General features: G+C 41.2%; 2 protein-coding genes across 2 annotated transcripts in view; both read right to left on the bottom strand.

The window, feature by feature from the left end:
* The window catches only part of LOC117818480 (copine-9-like), a 193,761-nt gene extending 190,598 nt beyond the window's left edge, over positions 1–3,163 (bottom strand). The window contains exon 1 of the mRNA XM_034691429.1: positions 2,983–3,163. Coding sequence (XP_034547320.1) covers positions 2,983–3,059 — 77 coding nt within the window. The 5' untranslated portion in view covers positions 3,060–3,163. The remainder of the gene's footprint in view (positions 1–2,982) is intronic.
* A 3,485-nt stretch (positions 3,164–6,648) lies between these two features.
* The window catches only part of mtmr14 (myotubularin related protein 14), a 36,881-nt gene continuing 23,550 nt past the window's right edge, over positions 6,649–19,979 (bottom strand). The window contains exons 14-19 of the mRNA XM_034679893.1: positions 18,946–19,016; positions 18,614–18,672; positions 14,412–14,541; positions 13,099–13,275; positions 12,705–12,911; positions 6,649–10,060 (exon numbers count right to left, since the gene is read on the bottom strand). Coding sequence (XP_034535784.1) covers positions 9,880–10,060; positions 12,705–12,911; positions 13,099–13,275; positions 14,412–14,541; positions 18,614–18,672; positions 18,946–19,016 — 825 coding nt within the window. The 3' untranslated portion in view covers positions 6,649–9,879. The remainder of the gene's footprint in view (positions 10,061–12,704; positions 12,912–13,098; positions 13,276–14,411; positions 14,542–18,613; positions 18,673–18,945; positions 19,017–19,979) is intronic.

Below are 19,979 nucleotides of genomic sequence, written 5' to 3'. Positions count from 1 at the left end.
ACACCAAAACAAAGAGCGGACAACCACTAAAAATCAACTGTTTAACGAATCTCTTGGTTGATGCAGCTCTGAGGGTTTTGCTTTTGGAGCAACATCAGAGCTCAGTATCATCCTGAAAGGCCAGGTGTTACAAAAAAAATTCTGGAGCTTTTCAGCCAGCAAGTTCGTGAGCCAACAGACACAGCTCACCGGGAGCTGGGACCGGGCCATCTGAATGGACCGACGCCAACATTTAAGTCATTAACTACACCTCTGTTTGGCATCAACACGGCGTCAGCTCCACAGGCAGAGGTTTCTGTCTTCCAGTAAAGTTTAAAATCTCTCTCTCTCTCTCTCTCTCTCTCTCTCTCTCTCTCTCTCTCTCTCTCTCTCTCTCTCTCTCTCTCTCTCTCTCTCTCTCTCTCTCTCTCTCTCTCTCTCTCTCTCTCTCTCAGCTGAAGTCCAATTGTACTATTGTGAGGATTCTTCACGGGACCCTCTGAGTCAACCTCATTCTGTCAGTGTCCGGGAGTGAACCAGCCCCTCTCTAACCCCTGTGGACTGGTGGGGCCGACGAACACTAAGGACCAGGAGCAGCTTGTCACAGCGAGCAGCGTCAGGTTCATATGCAAATAAAACCTCTTTTGCTTGAGGGGTTCATTTCTGCTAATGCTCCAGGTGCTATGTGTATTTTCTGAAGACAGCAGACTCTTTATTAGAAACTTAGAGCTGTGATAAGAAACATTTCTACCGCCTGACCAGAGTGCTTGAAGCATCCTTTGTAGGAATTCACTTTACAGGTGAAAAGCTCATCCCTGCCTGAGGTGCAAGCTGCTACAACCGTCCACCAGAGGGATCACAACATGAAGATACAGCAAAAACATCTGAAGAAACAACACAACTCAAATTTGCACATTAGCAGGGGCGCATCCAGACTTATAGACTGGGGGGGGGGGCAACTGAAGGGGTGGCCAGGGTTTGTTTGCACACACATATCAAAAGTATTAACCCTCTCTGTATCCACTCGCTACTTTATCAACCATCACTGTAATATCTTTCACTTGGCTAGCAATATAAGCCTCTTGTTATATAATGTCTCCAGACAGGTAAGCATTCAGGTGTCCTGTCAATGTGCCTCACATACCTGACTCTGACTATTCAATAAAAAGAAAATATTTCATCCCAAAAATAATAATAATGAATTAATTAATTAATTAATTAATTAATAAAATACAGTGGCAACACATTAATCTCCTTAAATTAATTTTCAAGGACTAAATAAGAACAGATTTGTCCAGGGGTGCCATTGGCAACAGAGGGTATTTTCCTCGACGCAGCTCTTCCTGGTTCATCTCCCAACCTCCACCATTTGCTGCATGTCTCCCCCCACTCTCTGCTCCCCACATTTCCTCTCTCTCTTCAGCTGTCCTATTCAATAAAATGCCCAAAAATATGACTTAAAAAAACTAATATTAAACGTTTGTCTACAAATTAACAGTTGAAACCACTGGCGGATGAAAATGTGCTACATTATGCAAAGAAAACTCCTGCCAGCCTGCAGCCTGCTACAGCACAGCCCAAAGAGTTGATTTTAAAGCAAGACGGGGGGACACAGTACCACACCTGGACACAACTCTGGACACGACCCTGCATGCTATGAGCTCAAGAGGCAACAAAAACCAAAAGGATGTATGATCATTTTTGTCTCATAAATACATCATTAAATTCTCAATAACGTTGTCCATTTGATATACAGCCAATGCTCTCATCTCTGGAGAAAAGAAGACTTGCCTACAGTTAAGAAAAATGTGTATTCCATCAATACGCTTTGATTTGAAAAGATTGTTATTTAAGATGTTAAATAGGTAATTAGTTCCTGCATTGTTGCCTGGAAACTGGGATTAAAGGACAAAACATATAACAGCATATCAAGGTTTATATACACTACTGTATGCTGGCTGTGTAATGGTAAAAGGCTGGGAAGTATTCAGTCATGAAGTTGGGGTCACACTGACAGTTTTCAGGGAGACAACTTCTGCAGTCTTCAACAAAAAATCTCGTTTTTACACATGGTAGCAGATTTTGGTTTTTATTGGGCTGCGTACAAAACCTAAGACATCAACATCACATTTGTATTTGGGTAATCAGCCCACAGCTCACAGTTTAAAACCAGGGTGGAGGCGTACACACAGCAGCTCCCAAAATACCTTCCCTTTCCTCACTTTCCTCTTTTGCTTTTTCTTAATTTCCATTCTTTCACCTCCATTATATCTGCTTTTCTTTGAGTTTCCAGCTTTATCCTTGAGGCACACTTTATATTACAAGTACATTTGTCATGTTCTCTTTGTTTTTTCAGCTGGAACATTAATACGATTGCCCTTTTATGCTTAGAGGACTTTTCTATATTCATATATAAACATAACCACTTAAAAACGTGTTCCTGCTTAAATTTTTTCCTGCTGAGCCCTGTAGTTTGTTTGATGATGAAGCGCAGTTATGATAGATTAATATTAACGCTTATACACCGAGTTATCATATTGTTAGATGGTTTGTGTCCTCCTTTTTTCTACCTCTTCAGGCCTTATTAAAATAACTATTGTTTAACCAGAATGAGCGCTCCCTCTCTGTCTTCTCTCTGCTGGCACATTTAATATCCACGCATCCATGTGATCTCAGAGTTGCGCTCTCCGGAGCTCTCCAAGGCACTCAGAATAAATCCTGCTACTGTTGGTAACTGCACGCCCACTCACTTCTACACCCACAGCGCATGCAAATTCCTCCTTAGAGATAAAGAGTTGCGCCGTGCACGATAAAGACACAATACTGCTTGAAAACACGCGTAAAAGTCTGAGATGGGAAGGAAAAAGGACGAAACTGCGCACAAGAATATCAGAGCCTCTTCAGAATATCATAACGACACACCTGATTTTAATACTAAACATCCTATAATGTGTGAAATGTGAATGGAAACTGGTGAACGGTAAACAGGTTTGTGGTGTTTACCTGCAGGAAACGGTGACTTCAATCTTGGTCGCAGGTACGGTGGAGTTGAGTGGGTCGAAATCCCCGATTGTCGCCATGGTTGAGCGTTTTTTAATCACTTCTTCTGAATCCTTGAAGTTCTCACTTGTATCACAGCTCTGATTTTTCTTCCAGTGGAGATGGAGAGCCAGAGAGGGACTCGGCCGGCTCCGGCAGTAGTAGTTGTTGCTGCTGACGGTCGGTGGAGCACTGTTGAGGAAGGTTAGAAGGCATACCTGAGGATGAGGCGTTCATTCATGGCGAGAGGGGAGAGAGAGAGAGGAGAGAGGAGAGAGAGAGAGAGAGAGAGAGAGAGAGAGAGAGAGAGGAGAGAGAGAGAGAGAGAGAGAGAGAGAGAGAGAGAGAGAGAGAGAGAGAGAGAGACGTGGATCCAGAAGCTCCCGTGCTCCTCATTTCTCTCCATCCATCGCCAGGTGGAGGCAGAGACCTCCACAAGTTCTTCAACTTGTAGTCGGTGTATGGGGGGTGATGAGTGCCACATGTGTGGGCAGTGAAGAAGATGGCAATTTAAGAGACTTTCAAATAACCAGATATGTATTACTACATTATCCAGCTATGCAGCTACTTGCTTAAGAATATTACAACACACTAAATGCTTTGGCTGTGACGTAAAGTGATTCAAGATTTATTCTATTTTCTGTGTCCCGTTCTTTTTCTCCTTTTTTCAGTGTTCAGCCCTACTTTTCCCAATTGGCCTTCCTCTCTGTGATCACCACCACCCGCACAAACACGCACGCACTCCCTCGCTCTCTTCATATAGCTGCAAGCTTTTCTTTTTGTCTCCTTCGCTCCTTGTCAGCAGAATGTTTTGTAAGTCCCAAAAAGTTGAGTTTTTATCTTCACCAATCAATTTCCACAGCACCTGAGACTTTCTTCTTCTCAGCATGTGAGGCGTATGTGGACGGGATTTGTTGATAATGATGAAGTGGTTCCAAAACTTTTGTGAAGACCCTGGCTCTGAATGAATGAATCAAAACTTTTTACTAACTTAATCCAGTGGAAGGAGTAGAATTTGAACAGATCTTTATCACTGGATGTGGAGTTTGGACCTGAGCATGTCTCTTCATGTGCATGTGTGTGTGTGTGTGTGTGTGTGTGTGTGTGTGTGTGTGTGTGTGTGTGGACCATAGACTGTATAAATAATGGACGTAGTATCCGTGAGGTCACTCATCTGTTCCCTGAGCGCTGGTTTGAAGCCAATCGTCGGCAGGAGCCATATTGGAAATGCTGAACTCAACCAAAAGAGTGTGAGGTAAAGAGGCGGGGTTTGAGCCTCCTCGCCAACAGCCTGTCAATTAAGTCAGTCGTCCTTAAATGGGCAAAACTCGTAATCTTAATATCTTCGAAATTACGGTGTTAGAACAAAATTCACCCCCTGTACAGTGTGTGCCAATCAAGAAATGAGCTATCCAGCCTACACCCATGTTTTGTACCAGGCTGTAACATGTTTATCTCTGCTGTAAAGATCTTCTTTGAATTTGTGTGTCTGTTGTTTCCTGTGTTTCTGGAGCCACCCTCAAGCGGATTCTCGATGAATTGCAGTTAAACACTTCAGCATAGGCTTCATATTTTGAGACCGGAGGTTGCCGCTTAGTGTGGACCGTCCTCATGACAGGTACAGGAGACGTACATCAAATCGAACGGGGTGGTTGTTGCTCTTGAATGGATACAAATATTATAAATGAAAGCTTATTACATATATAGTGTTTGTTTGAACCACATTAATAAAGCAGCTGTGGAAGCTCAGTCGATGATCAGTGATATGTGACCTCAGGGTGCGGACAATCTGTGTTGTTTTCTGATCAATGAATCAAAATAAATATGTTGATTTGACAGCCCTACTCATTTTACAGAGCTCCAAAACTTCCTTACATGGCTCTAAAACAAGTATAACACATGTCAGCTGTATCCTTCCACAGGATATAGGACACAGATAAGGAAAGTGTCAGGAGGAGAAGCACGAGGAGCAAGAGAAACTGAACACAGACAGTTTGAAGCTGGTTATGCATTTGTCTTTTTGGCATTAATAACCCCGCCTACATCAGCAAGCTCATTAGATTTTAACAGCTGCCTACGTTCCATCAGCAGCAAGTTTAATTTAGTCCCATCAAAAGTCAATTAGTTGTATAAATATTTAGTGGATGGGTAATTCAGTGAGTCAATCTGAGGCAGCTGGGAGACGTGCTTGATGAGGGAGGAACGCTCAGTTCCTGGGTTTAGGTCAAGTTTACATCCTGCTGAAGCATCATTGCACGACCTGACCTTTGACCTCACTGTCAAGAGGAAAATAAAAAACTTCACCCCAGAAAGCTGAAATCATATTTGTTGTTTTTCTTTTTTTAAACTACAAAGATAATGTTTTAACACGTGACAATGAGATCTCATTTTAGGACTGTACTTCTTATAAGAGTAAAAACCATCAAACCTCAGCTCTGCTGCTAACAGAGGCAGACTGTGAGGTGTGAAGAGGAGAACATCACCATGAGAGGTAATGATAACTCTCCAGCACGAGAACAGCAGAACGTAGCAGAGATAAAGTTATAAAACAGAAAACATGATGATCAGTCAAATAAAGCTGGAAATGAACCCAGACTGCCTGCTTGAGGACGACAGCCTCTACATACGAGGCGTGTAACTTAACCATGAGGCCAAACTGACGCCCTGACTCTGATTATCTTTGTGTTTTGTTGCACAGAATCCTCAAGTGCTTTGCAAAATCAGCAGCCCTGTCCAGTTAACTTGACTTAATTTAATTTTGTCTTTTTTATATTATTTTGTCTATGTTATATGGTTATTGTAATAATTGTATTTCATTTTAACCACTTGTCATCTAATGGGTTTCAAATTTCATACATGTTAGAGCCTGTTAGTCTAACTTTTTTGGACTGTACATATTTTGTTGAAAAAGCCATTATTATTATTATTAATAATAATAATAATAATAATAATAATAATAATAATAATAATAATATCTAAAATAATGATAAAAACATAATAAATAATACAATAATAGTAATAAATAATATAATATAATTTATACTTTATATACATAAATAATAAAATAATAATAAATAATAATATAATAAAATTATAATAAAAACATAATAAAATAATGCAAAAAAAGTTGAATAAAACAATAATAAAAACATTATAATAATGATAATAATAATCAATATAATTATAAATAATAATGGTTCCTCTGGGCTACAGTAGACGTCCTCCTGTTGTGGACTCCAGTGTAAACAGCTTCTACTACTCGTCTCATCACTATCACCACTCCCTCTGTCTCTTATTCTCCTCTATCCCTCTTTCCAGACCCAACTCGGTCTCAGCAGATGGCTGACTAACATGATTCTGGTTCTGCTCGAGGTTTCTGCCTGTTAAAAGGAAGATTTAACTAGCTAAATACTGCGAGGTGCAATGCTCAAAGTGGATTAAGGTGGGGTAAGACTGAGTCTTACTCTGTGTTGGTGTTTGGTCTGTTCATAATTTGACAAAGAGTAGTCTAGACCCGCTCTGTTTGTAAAAGCATCTTGAGATAACGCTTGATGTGATTTGATGCTATACAAATAAAGGTTGATGGATTGATTGAGTGATAATAGTTATAATAATAATAATAGGACAGGAGCAAGTCAAATTTTTTTTAATTCAGAATTGCCACCTGCAGCTCAGGTCACTTCTCAGTGTAGCCCACCGACCACCAACAAATACAGAAAAAAAAAAAAAAGATAATTCAATTACTTAAAATCTTCAAATGCATTGACTGTACAAAGAGAATTCTTTACACAGAGAACAAAAATATGAGTGCAATGCAGCATTTAATAAGAGACTCTGTCATAAAAATTAAAACAAATAAAACCATTATACGCTGCAATTGAGATAAAAATGCAAATTCATGCAAAACCAGTGAGTGAAAAAAAAAGTGACAAACTGAGTGAGAAACATAATCAAGAGTATTTAAAGCACCTCGGGATAAGAACAGTCTGAGACTGACAGATATGCTTGAGCGAGAGTCTTCTGATTGGCAGCTTGATATGAAAAATCCTCCGCAGGGTAGATGTATAAAAAAACAAACAGAGCTTAAGACCTGGCAGAAAGATGACGCAACAACCACACAGTCTCAGAAGAAGACTGGGACACAAAACTGAACCACTGACAGCTCAGGCAGAGAACTGAAACATGTAGAGGAGTATCAGGTCTGTGTGTGTACAGTAAGAGTTATATGCAGGACGCGGTTCGTCTCAGCATCAAGACTTTGATTCAACTTGTCTGCGAAATGCACCAAACACATTGAAAACTGATCAACTCACAAAGTTCTTTGTTTGAACAGAAAGGTCTTCAGTATGAGCTGCTGTTCAGACCTGCAGGTTAACAGCTCAGCTGCTACGCCACATAACCAACTCTCATGTTTCTGTTTATCAAACACATCAAGTAACTGAAGAGATTTCAAGATGTTTGGATGCATGATGTTTAGATATCAGCTGTTTCCTCCTCTTTATACTTCCTGATGAAAGCTCTGCAGGAAAGACAGACATGAAGTCTATAGTCTTTTGAGATGCAGTGAATACCTTTGTTTCTCTGAACCCACTGACTGAGAATCCACCTCAGTAAGACTCAACAGCTTTAAGTTACCGTACAACAAATAAGGCTTGTGATCCTGCAGCCAGGTGAACGATACAAGAGGAACCAGGCGTCACTGCAGTGTTGATGCTGATAATGCTCTACAGTCAGACGTTACAGTAACAACCAGCTGCACACAACCTACGCCTTTAAAGCCATTTCAGAGGAATCTTAAACCACAAACTGGAACAGACGATGTGAAGATCTGAATCAGTTAGCCCGAGTAAAACAAGGCACAACAAAAGGTCCTGAGGTACAGCAGCTGCCGACACTGATTTGGCAACAAGACAAGCTTGTTTCATTCAAATCCATCGACAGAAATCTCTCAAGACTAGGACTCTAAGCAGGAGAAAGAGCGGGCCATGTGGACACGTCCGTCTGGGTTGTGCGATGTTAGCTGGAGGGAAATCTGAGCAGAGGCAGGAGCCGAGTGGACCGGACTTCACTGACGATCAACAAGGAAAACATTAAGAGGCATTTGGTTCTTCGTTTTGCTACCACAGCGCTCAGTGCCTTCAGTGCTACCATGTCAGAGAAAAAGAAATGACTGGATGGTCACTCCAGTGGAGAATATGGAGATAGTGTAAAAAAAAAACAACAACTGGATGAGGGCGATAGTCCACCCTGACTGATCAGAGCCTCTGGACCAAACTGGAACTGTTCATAAATAGTCAGTTGTAAAGGAAGGATGGCAAAACAAAAACAGTTCAATAGTTTTCTACTGTACTGATAATCATATACAGATAATTCCATAAGTCTGCTGATAAGATACTTTAGTGCCCGTTGTGTCGGCTCATTTTCTTTGTAATGCATTAAGAGAAGCTTTGCAAGATTACATTGATAGATTTAAAATCTCCTCGTCAACACGACCCGTGACTTCTCCTTGTGGTAGGAGCTTTGTGATTCTGGTGTAGTAGATTTTTGATACCATTCTTTGTGTTTACGGTTTCAAAAAGGTATTGGTGAAGCTTTTTTAGAGTCGTGTAAAGATGACAAAAACATCTCACGTAAGTTGAAATTATGTAGTGACTGGTTTGATTCCTGTGATTCCTGAAATTCCAGATTCACAGGTTGATTACATCTCTGTGATGATAAACTTTTCGATCAGGCTCCCAGAGTGACCGGTCTTAAACCTGATTTATACTTCTGGGTCAAATTGACGGCGTAGCCCACGCCGGCGGTCCGCGTAGCTCCCGTACCTACGCAGAGGCCTACGCACGTAGCACTTTTGCTTCAACTAAACTGGTTTGTTTGACGTATATTGAAACCTTGAAGTCATAATGACTCACATCAGAGTCATAAGAAGGCGGATGAACGCTGTCTTGAAGCAACTTTCTGTAACTCTCTAACAACAATCTCTCGATTCAAACCAACAAGGACCACATGCAGAGGTGACGACGACTTTAACTTCTCCTGCAACAGTGTGTGGACTTGTTCCCACTCAAACATCACCTCCCACCTCTCTCTCTCTCTGTGACAGCTGCTTTGTCCAGAGCTTCAGATCAGATGTTAAACACGTTTGCCTTTAAACTCCATCAGACACGTTTTATGAATGTTTGTTTCAAACTGAGCGAGACTGAAATTCATAATCAAGTCACAGGATTTGCAGGTATGCAGATAATAACGTGACAAAACACAGGCTTTTACTCCAGAAGCATGAAACGTCATATGAGCTCCAGCTGAATGAAGGCTGCTGGTTTGTGCCTGATAACATTCAGTGTAGTCACAGTATGAGGAATCACATCACTGCCTCCCTGTGGGAGCAGAATCTACCGGAGCAAAAGCACTTCTACAAAACAAGAGAGCCAATAAACACATCACTTCCTGCACATGGGACGGTCCCTGCGAGTGATCTGTAAAAGTTATAAAAGTGATGAAAAGATCGAGGAAGAAGGGAGGAATTCTTTCTATTCTCTGGCTGTAAGAGGCACAGAGCCCATCTACTCAGCCGTTCACATTTAACTATCCCTTTTTGATACCGCGGCTGAAACCTTTGCCCTGCCCGAAAGATCCTCTCATTACTGAAGATTCAAAGTCCAGAGGAAAGCCGCTGAAGCACATACAAAAATATATCCGGGCATGAAAAAAGTCGAAAGAAAAATCAAATGAAATTCGAGAGAAAAGTAATGCTTCACCCCTGATGAGAACAGAGATGTTTGGCACTTTATTGTACTGAGTCTAGACTTTCTGATGGATGGATGGAAGCAGAAGGAAAGTCTGAAATCACATTGAGCGGGTTCAGACGATGGCGTTGGTTCCACGGAGGCCGACCCCGCGAGCGAACTGCTCCAGCAGGCCGGTGATGGCACCGGAGGGGCTGGGTGCTGAGGACTTGAGACCCACAGTGGAGCTGTAGGCTGCCAGGAAGACTTCCCGCACCGCCTCCAGACGGGCCTGACGCTCAGAGGGGAAGGGACACCTGGAGAGGAGAGAGGAAGGAGGGGGAGGACACAACGGGGAGCAAGATAAGAAGACAGGAAGAGAAAGGTTAAGGGAGGTAAATTACTCTGGTTCTAAAAGTGCAGCGAAGATCATATAGAAACAGAAGAAAAGGTCTGACAAGGAATCAGAGGCTCAGGCAGAGGAGGTTTGGATCCATCCCACAATGTACTCCTGAATTAACCATCATCACCCCTCCACTTGTCTCCCTTCTTCATGGTGTCTCTCATTCCCACCGAATCAAAACAAGTAGATGATATTTTTCTCCTCCGACTGCGAGTGATGCTGGCGGGGCACACTCAATTTGCCAGTCGGATCAAGCAGAAATTAAAATGTCTCCCCTGCTGGGAGCGGAGAGTGGGAGGATGAGTCAGAGGGAGAACCCGGTGGAAAATTTGTCTCCCTTGATTCTCATCTTCGTCTCTCGCTCGGTTCAGTGGGGGGACAGTGAGGAGCCGCGGAAATGCTTGCGCTCGACGAGAAGCGATCTCTGCTGAATGAGAGTGCAATCCCACGTACAGCTGACTGACTCTGTTTATGAAGAACGCCTTCCAGGGTTTTAAATTAAAAACTGGTACATGCTCTCTGCTTTAATATGCCACATAGTTAGTTCTATGTTACCTTTAATATACTAGAACGTTGGAAGGTTTTTACAGCATCTATGTTTGAAATTAATCTGTATGTTTGAAATATTGACTGATTTGTAATCTCACATTTTGTTGTTACTCGTCAGAAAACATTAGAACAGTGTTCACCGCTCACACGCCTGTTTCCCATGATGCTGCACACTTGATGACATATTGGCTTCACTGTGATTGAGTCATCAGTGCCTTGTGATCAGGCACATACAGAAAACCTCTTCTTACACCACTTAGGAGATAGACCTCGAAGAAAGTGTGGTGGTACAGTTATGCTATATGAACAGAGCCTGGAATTACGTGCGTTTCGACCGGTGGACCCAGGGTCTAAATTTAGTTCAGGGGTAGTTAATCTCCCCCCTAAAAAGCCCCTTCCGGGGGGGGGGGGCTTTCGGGGGGCAGGGCCTGCAATGCTGAACGTGTCTGATTGGTAGATTAACCGCAGTGTTTTTATTTGGCCCGCCGTCCACAATAACATCACACACATCTGTGATTCACTTGATTTCTCTTTCTTTCATTCGTTTTTATTTGTTCTATTTTTTTTGTATGTGTGTGTACTTTTCAAAAGAAGAGGCTGTGATACTCTTGATTTAGCAGCTTGTTATAGTAGTCTTCTCTCAGCCCACTGTGAATGTGTCTCTCCCGGTGTTATGGTTTTAAAAGTGACCCTGTAAACTGGAGACCTTCTGCTGAACGTCAGTGTTTGTGGAGTTTACACAGCTGTTTAAACACAGAGGGAGTTTCTGGGAATGCAAACTAGTTTAGTTTTTATTAAGATTTCAAAATATCAAATATCAGATATTTAATGATCGTCTAAAGACGTTTATGAGGGATGCATCCGGCTGAAAGTCTCCAGTTAAAAGGGTCGCTGTTTAAACCAAAACACCGTCCGATCTCTGCCACCGTTTTTTGAGTTTAAAAGGATTTTAAAGCCGTGTTGAAACGTCTTTGCTACTTACGCTTATCTCCTCTCACGTGTTGATTTGGTGAATCCATCTGTGATGAAATATACCACCATCTAAAACAGCGCCAGCTGAGTCTCTTCATGCTAGCAGGCTAACTGTTGTGTTGCTCATAATGATACCTGCCTGTCCGTCTGCTTCTATGGTGTCATCTGTGAGGAATGGCATTCCTCTTTCTTTTACTGCCCTCTACTGGTCTGGTGGTCTAGTGCATTTACTTCTCCATACGTCACTGGCCTGATTTGCACAATCTTGTTTGTACCTGTTACATGCTCAGTGACAATAAATTGAATCTATTCTAATCTAATCTAGCTGGGACTTCAGCCAGAAATGCACCATAAGGTACTACTTAAAGTCTCTGGAACTATTCAACAATTATTCTAACAGGCTGAGGCTGATAAGAGTTATAAGTATTTACAGGTGTGTGGAGTACAACTAGTCTGTGTAATCTGCTATCAATGTGGACAGATAGACAAGTAAGAATCATTCTTCTAGGAAAAACAAATGTTGGCACCAAAGTTTGTGGCAGTTCATCCATTATTAATGAAAGCAGGGTTTGGATTTAAGAGGTAACAGAGTAATATTGTGATTCCTCTGATGGTCTACAGCTTAAGAAAAAATGTAGCATTCAAAATATATAATATAAAATAAATATAATACCTTAAATGCTGAATAAGAAGGGAGTTGTTGGGGTTTAGGGTTAGACAGATCTTTAAGATTGCAACAAAGCTGACCCTTGTGTTGTTGACCATCTATCATCTATTAGCTGTTGTTTGTAGCAGGGTCTGATCCTCACACCCAAAATAACGTTATTAAGTGAGGACTGAAAATCAGCTCCCCAAAGTCTGGTGACCAAGGAAATACCAAACATAGCAGAACAAGTTCAAAGTCTATGAAGGTTCAGAGATAGAGACTTCTCTACATAGAGAGTGTAACTAAGCCGTCTCTACAAGAGAGGAATGAAAATGATGTCAGTTCTCAGACTGGAGAGGACATGGTGATCAAGTTGCCCTGGGTTACTCACATTCGTCCACTGGGTCCTTCATCCTGAAAACTGAAGGGCAGAGGGGAGTCGTAGGCAGCAGCGACAGCAGACGACGTGGAGGAGGCTGAGGCCGGAGGTGGAGGGAAATGAGCGTGGTCATGGATGCTGCCACAACCTGAAACTATCTGCCAACTCCCGTACTCGGTGGAGAGGGAGGACCCTGACCGTGTGTAGTCTGCTGCTAACCTGAGAGAGGGACACATGGTATCTGGTTAGCCATGGATAAGCTGCAGTTTGGCTCTCTGGGTTTACTGATGGGTTAAGTGAAAGAGCTCTGGGCCTCTGCTGTTCATCCAAAATGTACATCACTGATGCGAAGTGTGTGTTTAAAAATAAGATTGCACGCTAAGCAGGAGTTCATCAACTCACTCACCGTCTCCCAGGGACAGCCAGTGGGCTGCTACCAGTGCGTGTGACTCCTTGTTCTGATTGGTTGGAGGAGGAGGAGCTGGAAGACCTGGCTTCATTGAGCGGATGAGAGAGCTGCTCTTCCAGAGGGATCTGTTTATTCCAAACAACCATCTGGGGAGAGGAGGTGGGGCCTTTTCTCCTGAGGAGGGAGAAAACATCAACATCCACAGAGAAGGAGGATGAAGAGGAGGGGGAGGAAGGACCTATGCAGTGCTGACATGCTTTGATTGAACTTGCACTTACTGACTCATTCAGTTTTTTTTTACTGATGTGTTTTTTCACTGTCACCCTTTAAATGCCTCAACACATACCACTGTGGGCTGATCCCAAGCGGCAACCTCAGGCCGCAAGAATTCAAGTCAATGCGGAAGTGTTAAAAACTGCAGTTCACAGAGGATCCGCTTGAGGCTGGCTCCTGACGCACCGGAAACCACATACACACAAATTCAAATAAGCCAATCTTTACAGCAGAAATAAACATGTTTACAGCCTGGTTCAAAAGATGAGTGTAGTCTGGATAGCTCATTTCTAGATCGGCACACTCTGACCGGGGGGGGCTGTTTCATAACGTGGTAATTCCAAAGATATAAAGATTACAAGTTTTCCATTATGAGAGGCACAGCTGACTTGATTGACAGGCGAGAACACTGTAGCTGTTGGCTAAGAGGCTCAAAGCCCGCCTCTTTACGTCACACTCGCTCAACTTTAGGTTGAGTTCAGCATTTCCAATATGGCCGCCGCCACCGACTGGCCTCAGAACAGCTTTTCAGAAACAAATGGGTGACGTCACTGATACTACGTCCATTATTTATACGGTCTATGGTTTAGACTAGTAGAGTAGACTATAATGTTATGAAGTCCAGGAGCCCGTCAGAGCCTGTGAGTACAAGGTGGGCAGTAAAACCAGACCATTACCTGCTGCTGTGTAAATTCTCACAGGTTGTAAGATCCTGTCTCATTGAACTATAAGGGTGTGCAGGGTTTCATGGACCTGATGCTCTAGCTGGACTAGAACGCTGTGGTTGTACTTGAAGAAACCCACCCCCCTACGTGCAGCCCTCTTGTAAGAATGTGACAAAGGCCATTCTGTGGGTTGACTTCAGTTCTAATATGCTTTAATTAAACAAAATAACACGATATTATTGATAAACCTGTACAATAAGGCATTAAATTCAAACAATATGACGGATTAACTTTAAAATTATGATTGAAAGTGACCAACTTTATCAAATGAATGGTTAAAGTCATCGCTGTGTGTTCAGATCTGTCACTCACCAGCTGGCCTGGGGTTGGCTGGAGAACAGGTCCACAGTGTCGTTGGTGAGGCTGGAGGCTCCGCCTGCCTCCTCGGTGATGAGGGAAAACTCACTGCTCAGACTCGTCACACTGCCACGATCCTTCAACTCTGAAAGCAAACACACAGCAGGTCTGTTAATCCAGGTTCTTATCTAAGTTTAACTTCACAGTACACGCTCAGAGAGATTACAGCAGGAAAAACACAGGTGTGGAACCAGAACTGGAGGATACCGTTTGAGAGGTACAAGACTATTGTGAACGCAGAGAAGCTCTACACTATGTTTTGTGACCTGCTTTATGCATCTTAGTTATATTTGTATTTATGAAGTGGACGACGCCGCTTCAAAAAAGAGACCTGCAGCCTGTTGCACCAGCTGTGCGAAAGTTGTGTCCTAAGTTAGGATGTAAAGTCCAGCCTAAACCATACATTGAAACTAGTTAGTTTGTAACTTAAGTTGTATCGTTGTTTGGTTTCACCACGGAGACGTAAGGTTAATTTTAACTAGTCGACCGTAATGTTCAAACTAACCGAAACAAGTGTCATAGTAAGGTAATAACTATTGTCTAAATCCTTAATCTATGGTGTCTATAATAACAGTGACATCGAGAGGGAAAATGATCAACTACAACATTAATACTCAGGAGTGCAAATCTTGGTCATCATATTTTTTTCAAAAGGATGTAATCTCTCGCGGAAAACGCATTGCCCACGTTATGTAGTTGGGAGGACCATCTGTATCTCCTCATCCTCCAATTCATCCCACCTTTCAAAACGACGCTCCACTACGGGGGACTTTACACCTACTAGGAGCCAAGTGTAAGAATTAAGTTGTAACTTAGGCTTACGTTGAATTATCTCAGCTGGTGCAACGCCCAAAACGTTAGTAGAGTGTAAACTCCATCCTAAATGAGAAATTATGTTCAAACTAGGCTACGTTTGAACGTTGAATCAAAAGTAATTATGTGGTAAAAGATGAGAAAGAGACCCTCCTACTACTGCCTCGGTAAAATAATTCCTGATGCGTTTATTTTATCAACAGCTTGTTTTAACTGTTCAATGCAGCACGATGTGACTGAAATACGATATGTATACCTGAAATACACGATGTGTATTTTGTAAATATTGGTCCCATTCAGAGTGAAATAGATCACAAAGCGGAGCACACTTCAGAGCCAGGCTACCAGTGGTGTAACAAGTCTCTTTTCTAGCAATCTACCCTCCAGGTTGAGGTATAGCAACTGGTAACTGCCGTCCAAATATGGTCGTGAATTTGAAAATTAAAGTAAATTTTCCTGAGTACATGTTTTGAGTATCTGTACTTTACTTGAGTATTATTTTTTGGGGAACTTATTATTTTTACTCCATTTAAACTCAAATATCATACTTTTGACTCCACTACATTTCTATCAGTGATAGATGGCTTTGACTGAGAAGGATGATGATTCTCTACCTGAGCACCACGGCCATATTTTAAACCCACGTTTGAGGTTTTGAAATATAGAATGATTGTTTGTATTGTTGTAAATCTCTGATCTGTTTACCACACAAACTTCATCACAGCCTACAAAACATCAGCATCTAACCTGAGAAAGCATGTGGAGGTCTGTAGCTAACACACTGCTTTGATTCCAGATGAACATTTGAAACTTGTCTGTGTTTGTAGTAACTTAGTTTATATTTCATGGTATACTTTTTAGATATGAAATCATGTTTTCTAGATAAACAGAACGAAGCAGAATGAACACCCATGCATTCTTGACTGAACTCGTGCTTTGTGAAAATACATTTAGAGATATTTTAAAAAGTACTTTGAATACTTCAGTATTTTTAAAAGCAAGTACTCCAGGACTTTAACTCAAGTCATAATTTGACAAGTCCATCAGTGCTAAACTGGAGACCTACAAATTGTACGCTGTAGGCCATGCCTGTGTCTGTAGTGTGGCAGTAGTAGGCAGTGTTATGTAGTTTGTTTGATATTTCCCCTCTCCCAGGAGTCTAAAATAATCACAGGTTAACTTCCCAGCTGTGAAAGCGAGTGATAACTTACACCCTCTCAAGGAATATCTGAAGTAAAAAAGCCTTTTGGAGACATATTGCACGCTGCGTTATACCTCCTTTCTCCGTCCAAGTAGTGAATGTTGAAGCTTCAGTCGGATGAGATAAATCTCTCAGACAGATGGTTTGATCATGGTTTTACCATTCCACTAAAAAAGCAGATGAACCCTTATTTAAGCGTCTTTTTGTTGCCACTCTGACGATGTGTATTCAACCTGAATTTGAATGGTCCTCCCTCATCACAGGAGACTTCGCACATAACAGGAATAATAAAGATCCATTTATACCTGTGAAATGTATCAGCTCTGACATAAAGCAGCACACTGATGTATCAGAAGACTCCACTGAAAGTTAAAAGTCTGCACATACAAAGGTTTGTGATGCAACATGTTTTGGATTCAGGCCTTGAAATGTTCTACCAAGATAAAAGCGCTGTGTTATCACCCCGGGTCTCTCTGCTTTGTCTCTGCATCAGACGCTTTCTGGGTTATTCCTCATTGCATCATACCAGAGGCAAGTGACAGGGGCTCCAGATGCTGGTACTAGTACATCGCAGGAAAAGTCTGGAGATGATCTCACACATAGGACGGAGACTTATATGTAATTTATGAATACTGCAAAACCTGTTTCTCCTCAGGTTTGTGACGTTTGTGTGAAGACAAAAGTCTGTTAATCCTCTATCAAATTTGACTACTTTGAAGATTTGACAACAGAGAGAATGACCAAAGTACTATGGATATTCTGAAGGGACTGATCTCCAACACCCTGCCAGGGTTGGTGTGGCTCGCACCACCAGACTTTGGTCCTCCTTGCAGGATAATATTCACATTCACATTTTGTGGATCAAAGTACTGCCAAACTGCACCATGCTACAAGATGCATCTGTCATCAGTGCTTATTTACATCCAGGTAGTGGAGCATTATAACATTAAACTGCAGTAGGGGCTTTTAAATAGAGCTACTGCGCTGACTAGTGGTTGGCGGCTGTGTTCAACTTAGACACGACATATGAGAAGCATGTTTGGTCTATGACAATAGTAACGTCATGTTGGCCCACATTTAAGAGGACCCTGATTGTGAGATTAATCTGTTTTCAAGACTAATTCAGAGAGAAAGACTAATCTTGTTTTTCTGAGTCAGATTGATTCAGATTGGTGACGGTGGGATAGTGATGGGCAAACCTTTGTTCCATTTTACAGACACAACCAGTCAAAAGTTTGGACACACCTTCTCATTCAATGGTTTTCATTTATTTGAATTATTTTCAACATTGTAGATTAATACTGAAGACATCAAAACTATGAAATAATCTCATTTTGCCATAATCTGGATTACAACAGTAGTCAAATAGGGCTATCCATTGTGTACTAACCCTACCTCTGAACAACACAACTGATGGTCTCAAACACATTAAGAAGGCAAGTCATTCTACAAATGAACTCTGGACAAGGCTCATCTTAACTAGAAACCATTCCAGGAGACCACTTCATGAAGCAGACTGAGAGAATACCAAGAGTGTGCAAAGCTGTCATGAAGGGAAAGGGGGCTACTTTACAAAAATATAAAATATATTCTGCTTTGTTTAACACGTTTTTGTTCATTCAATGATTCCATATATATTCTTTCATAGTTTTGATGTCTTCAATAATCTACAGTGTTTCCAATAATTAAAATAAATACAAACCCTTGAATGAGAAGGTGTTTCCAAACTTTTGACTGGTAGTGTACCCACACAAGCATCTTAGGACTGTCTATGTGTGCTTGTTATCTTCTGACATTACACTGATAATAACAATTTAATAGATTTCATTTTCTAGATTTTACAAGGGGGGTAGGTGAGCTTTTTTTTAAAAAACACTCATTCAATTATAATAAATCCTTTTTTTCAATCAACTTCCTGCCTTTATATCCCACTATGATAAAAGCTTCGACAACCAGAAACCACATGTGAAAAGTAGATTCCTGAACAGTTGACAATTAAATACAAGCACTGCTTCAATAATAATGAAAGTTAACTATGTGAAATTTTCCTGTGCATTAAATGAGCTACATCTATCAGAGCTCTACGTCTCCTGTATGCAGGCCTGTGCAGAGGGAGGGATGTGTGCAGCACGACGTGACTTACTTAACTGGCAGAGGTCCTCCACAGTGAAATCACTCTCTTTGAAGTGGGAGTTCTTCCTTCTGAACAAAGATGAAAATAACATCTGAGATCAAATGCAGAGAAAGGCTCCAGAAGCTGGTGATTCATGGAGTTATTCATCTACTGTATGAGATGTGTTACTATACAGCTGTAGAAACAGAGAGCTGTGGCTTAATGATCATTATGATTGTCAATAAAAAGGCTTCACATCGAGGGACGTAAGGCAGACAGAAGGGTGATAGATAAAAAGAACAAATCAAAGAGAAAGATCACACAATGGTAGAGAAGAAAAGGAGGAGTAAAGAGTGACAAACCTCTGTTTTTTAACGGCAGAGAACTTCTCTGAGACAATGTGCTTCAAAAAATTGAAGCAAAAAAAGAAAATCTGAAGGAGAAAAAAAACAGTTGAAATGAGGGACCATTCGTCTTTTACATAAAATAAACTCAAGCTCACTTCTCAACAATCTTACAGTCAAACAACAGCTCACAGTTATGGTCAAGCATCCAACCCACATCAGTTTGCTGCAGGTGCACACAGCTAGGGGGTGGGAGGTCCCCAGAGCAAAATACCAACAAGAACATAACAGCCCTTCAGCTACAAATATTCAACTCAAATGTATCCCAACAGTTCAGACAAATAAACACAGATCACAATAAAATAAACAAAAGCAAAGAGTGATCTCTGTCTAAAGTATCAGCGTTATGTCAACATGTGCAACAGCTCATCTTTAGACTATACAGACACTACTAAAACTTTTATGTTTTATTAATTTTTTGGGCCATGTTTTTGTGACAATATTGTTTTTGTGACAATATTGTTTTTGTTTCCATTATTTTATTGTTTAATACTACTCATTGCTAAGATACTTGATTTTTATAATTGGCTGCTATAGCATTTTTGTTATATGGATAATGTGTGATTTTAAATAATTGTTTTTCTTATTTTTGTTTTGTTGTGTGGACCCCAGGAAGACTAGCAACTACACTGTAGAAGCTAATGCGGATCCAAATAAAGAATACAGAATGAATAAAGAATAAAGACGGACACTTTACAGAGTTTTATATGTACAGATAGATGTGGAGTTTTGATCCAACACATCTCAGTTTTGCTGATTCATTCAGTTTTCTCCATCGTTCAGTAGTGTCAGAAACTTTAGTATCAAATTGGCTCAAAAGAAATCAATTTTTCATTTCTTCTGTCTTCATTTCAAAGTTGGACTGATCTCTACAATTATATTTTAACCTCAAACACTGACGAACAGGAAAATTACTTATTGATGTTTTAAAATGAAGACTAGACCCCTGTAATAAAGACTGCCTGACTGCCTGATTAGTAGATACGAGACAG

This window comes from Notolabrus celidotus, chromosome 1, assembly GCF_009762535.1.
Source record: "Notolabrus celidotus isolate fNotCel1 chromosome 1, fNotCel1.pri, whole genome shotgun sequence".
Classification (NCBI taxonomy): domain Eukaryota; kingdom Metazoa; phylum Chordata; class Actinopteri; order Labriformes; family Labridae; genus Notolabrus; species Notolabrus celidotus.
The sequence above is the reverse complement of the archived record's forward strand: the minus strand, read 5'-3'. Positions and strand labels throughout refer to the sequence as shown.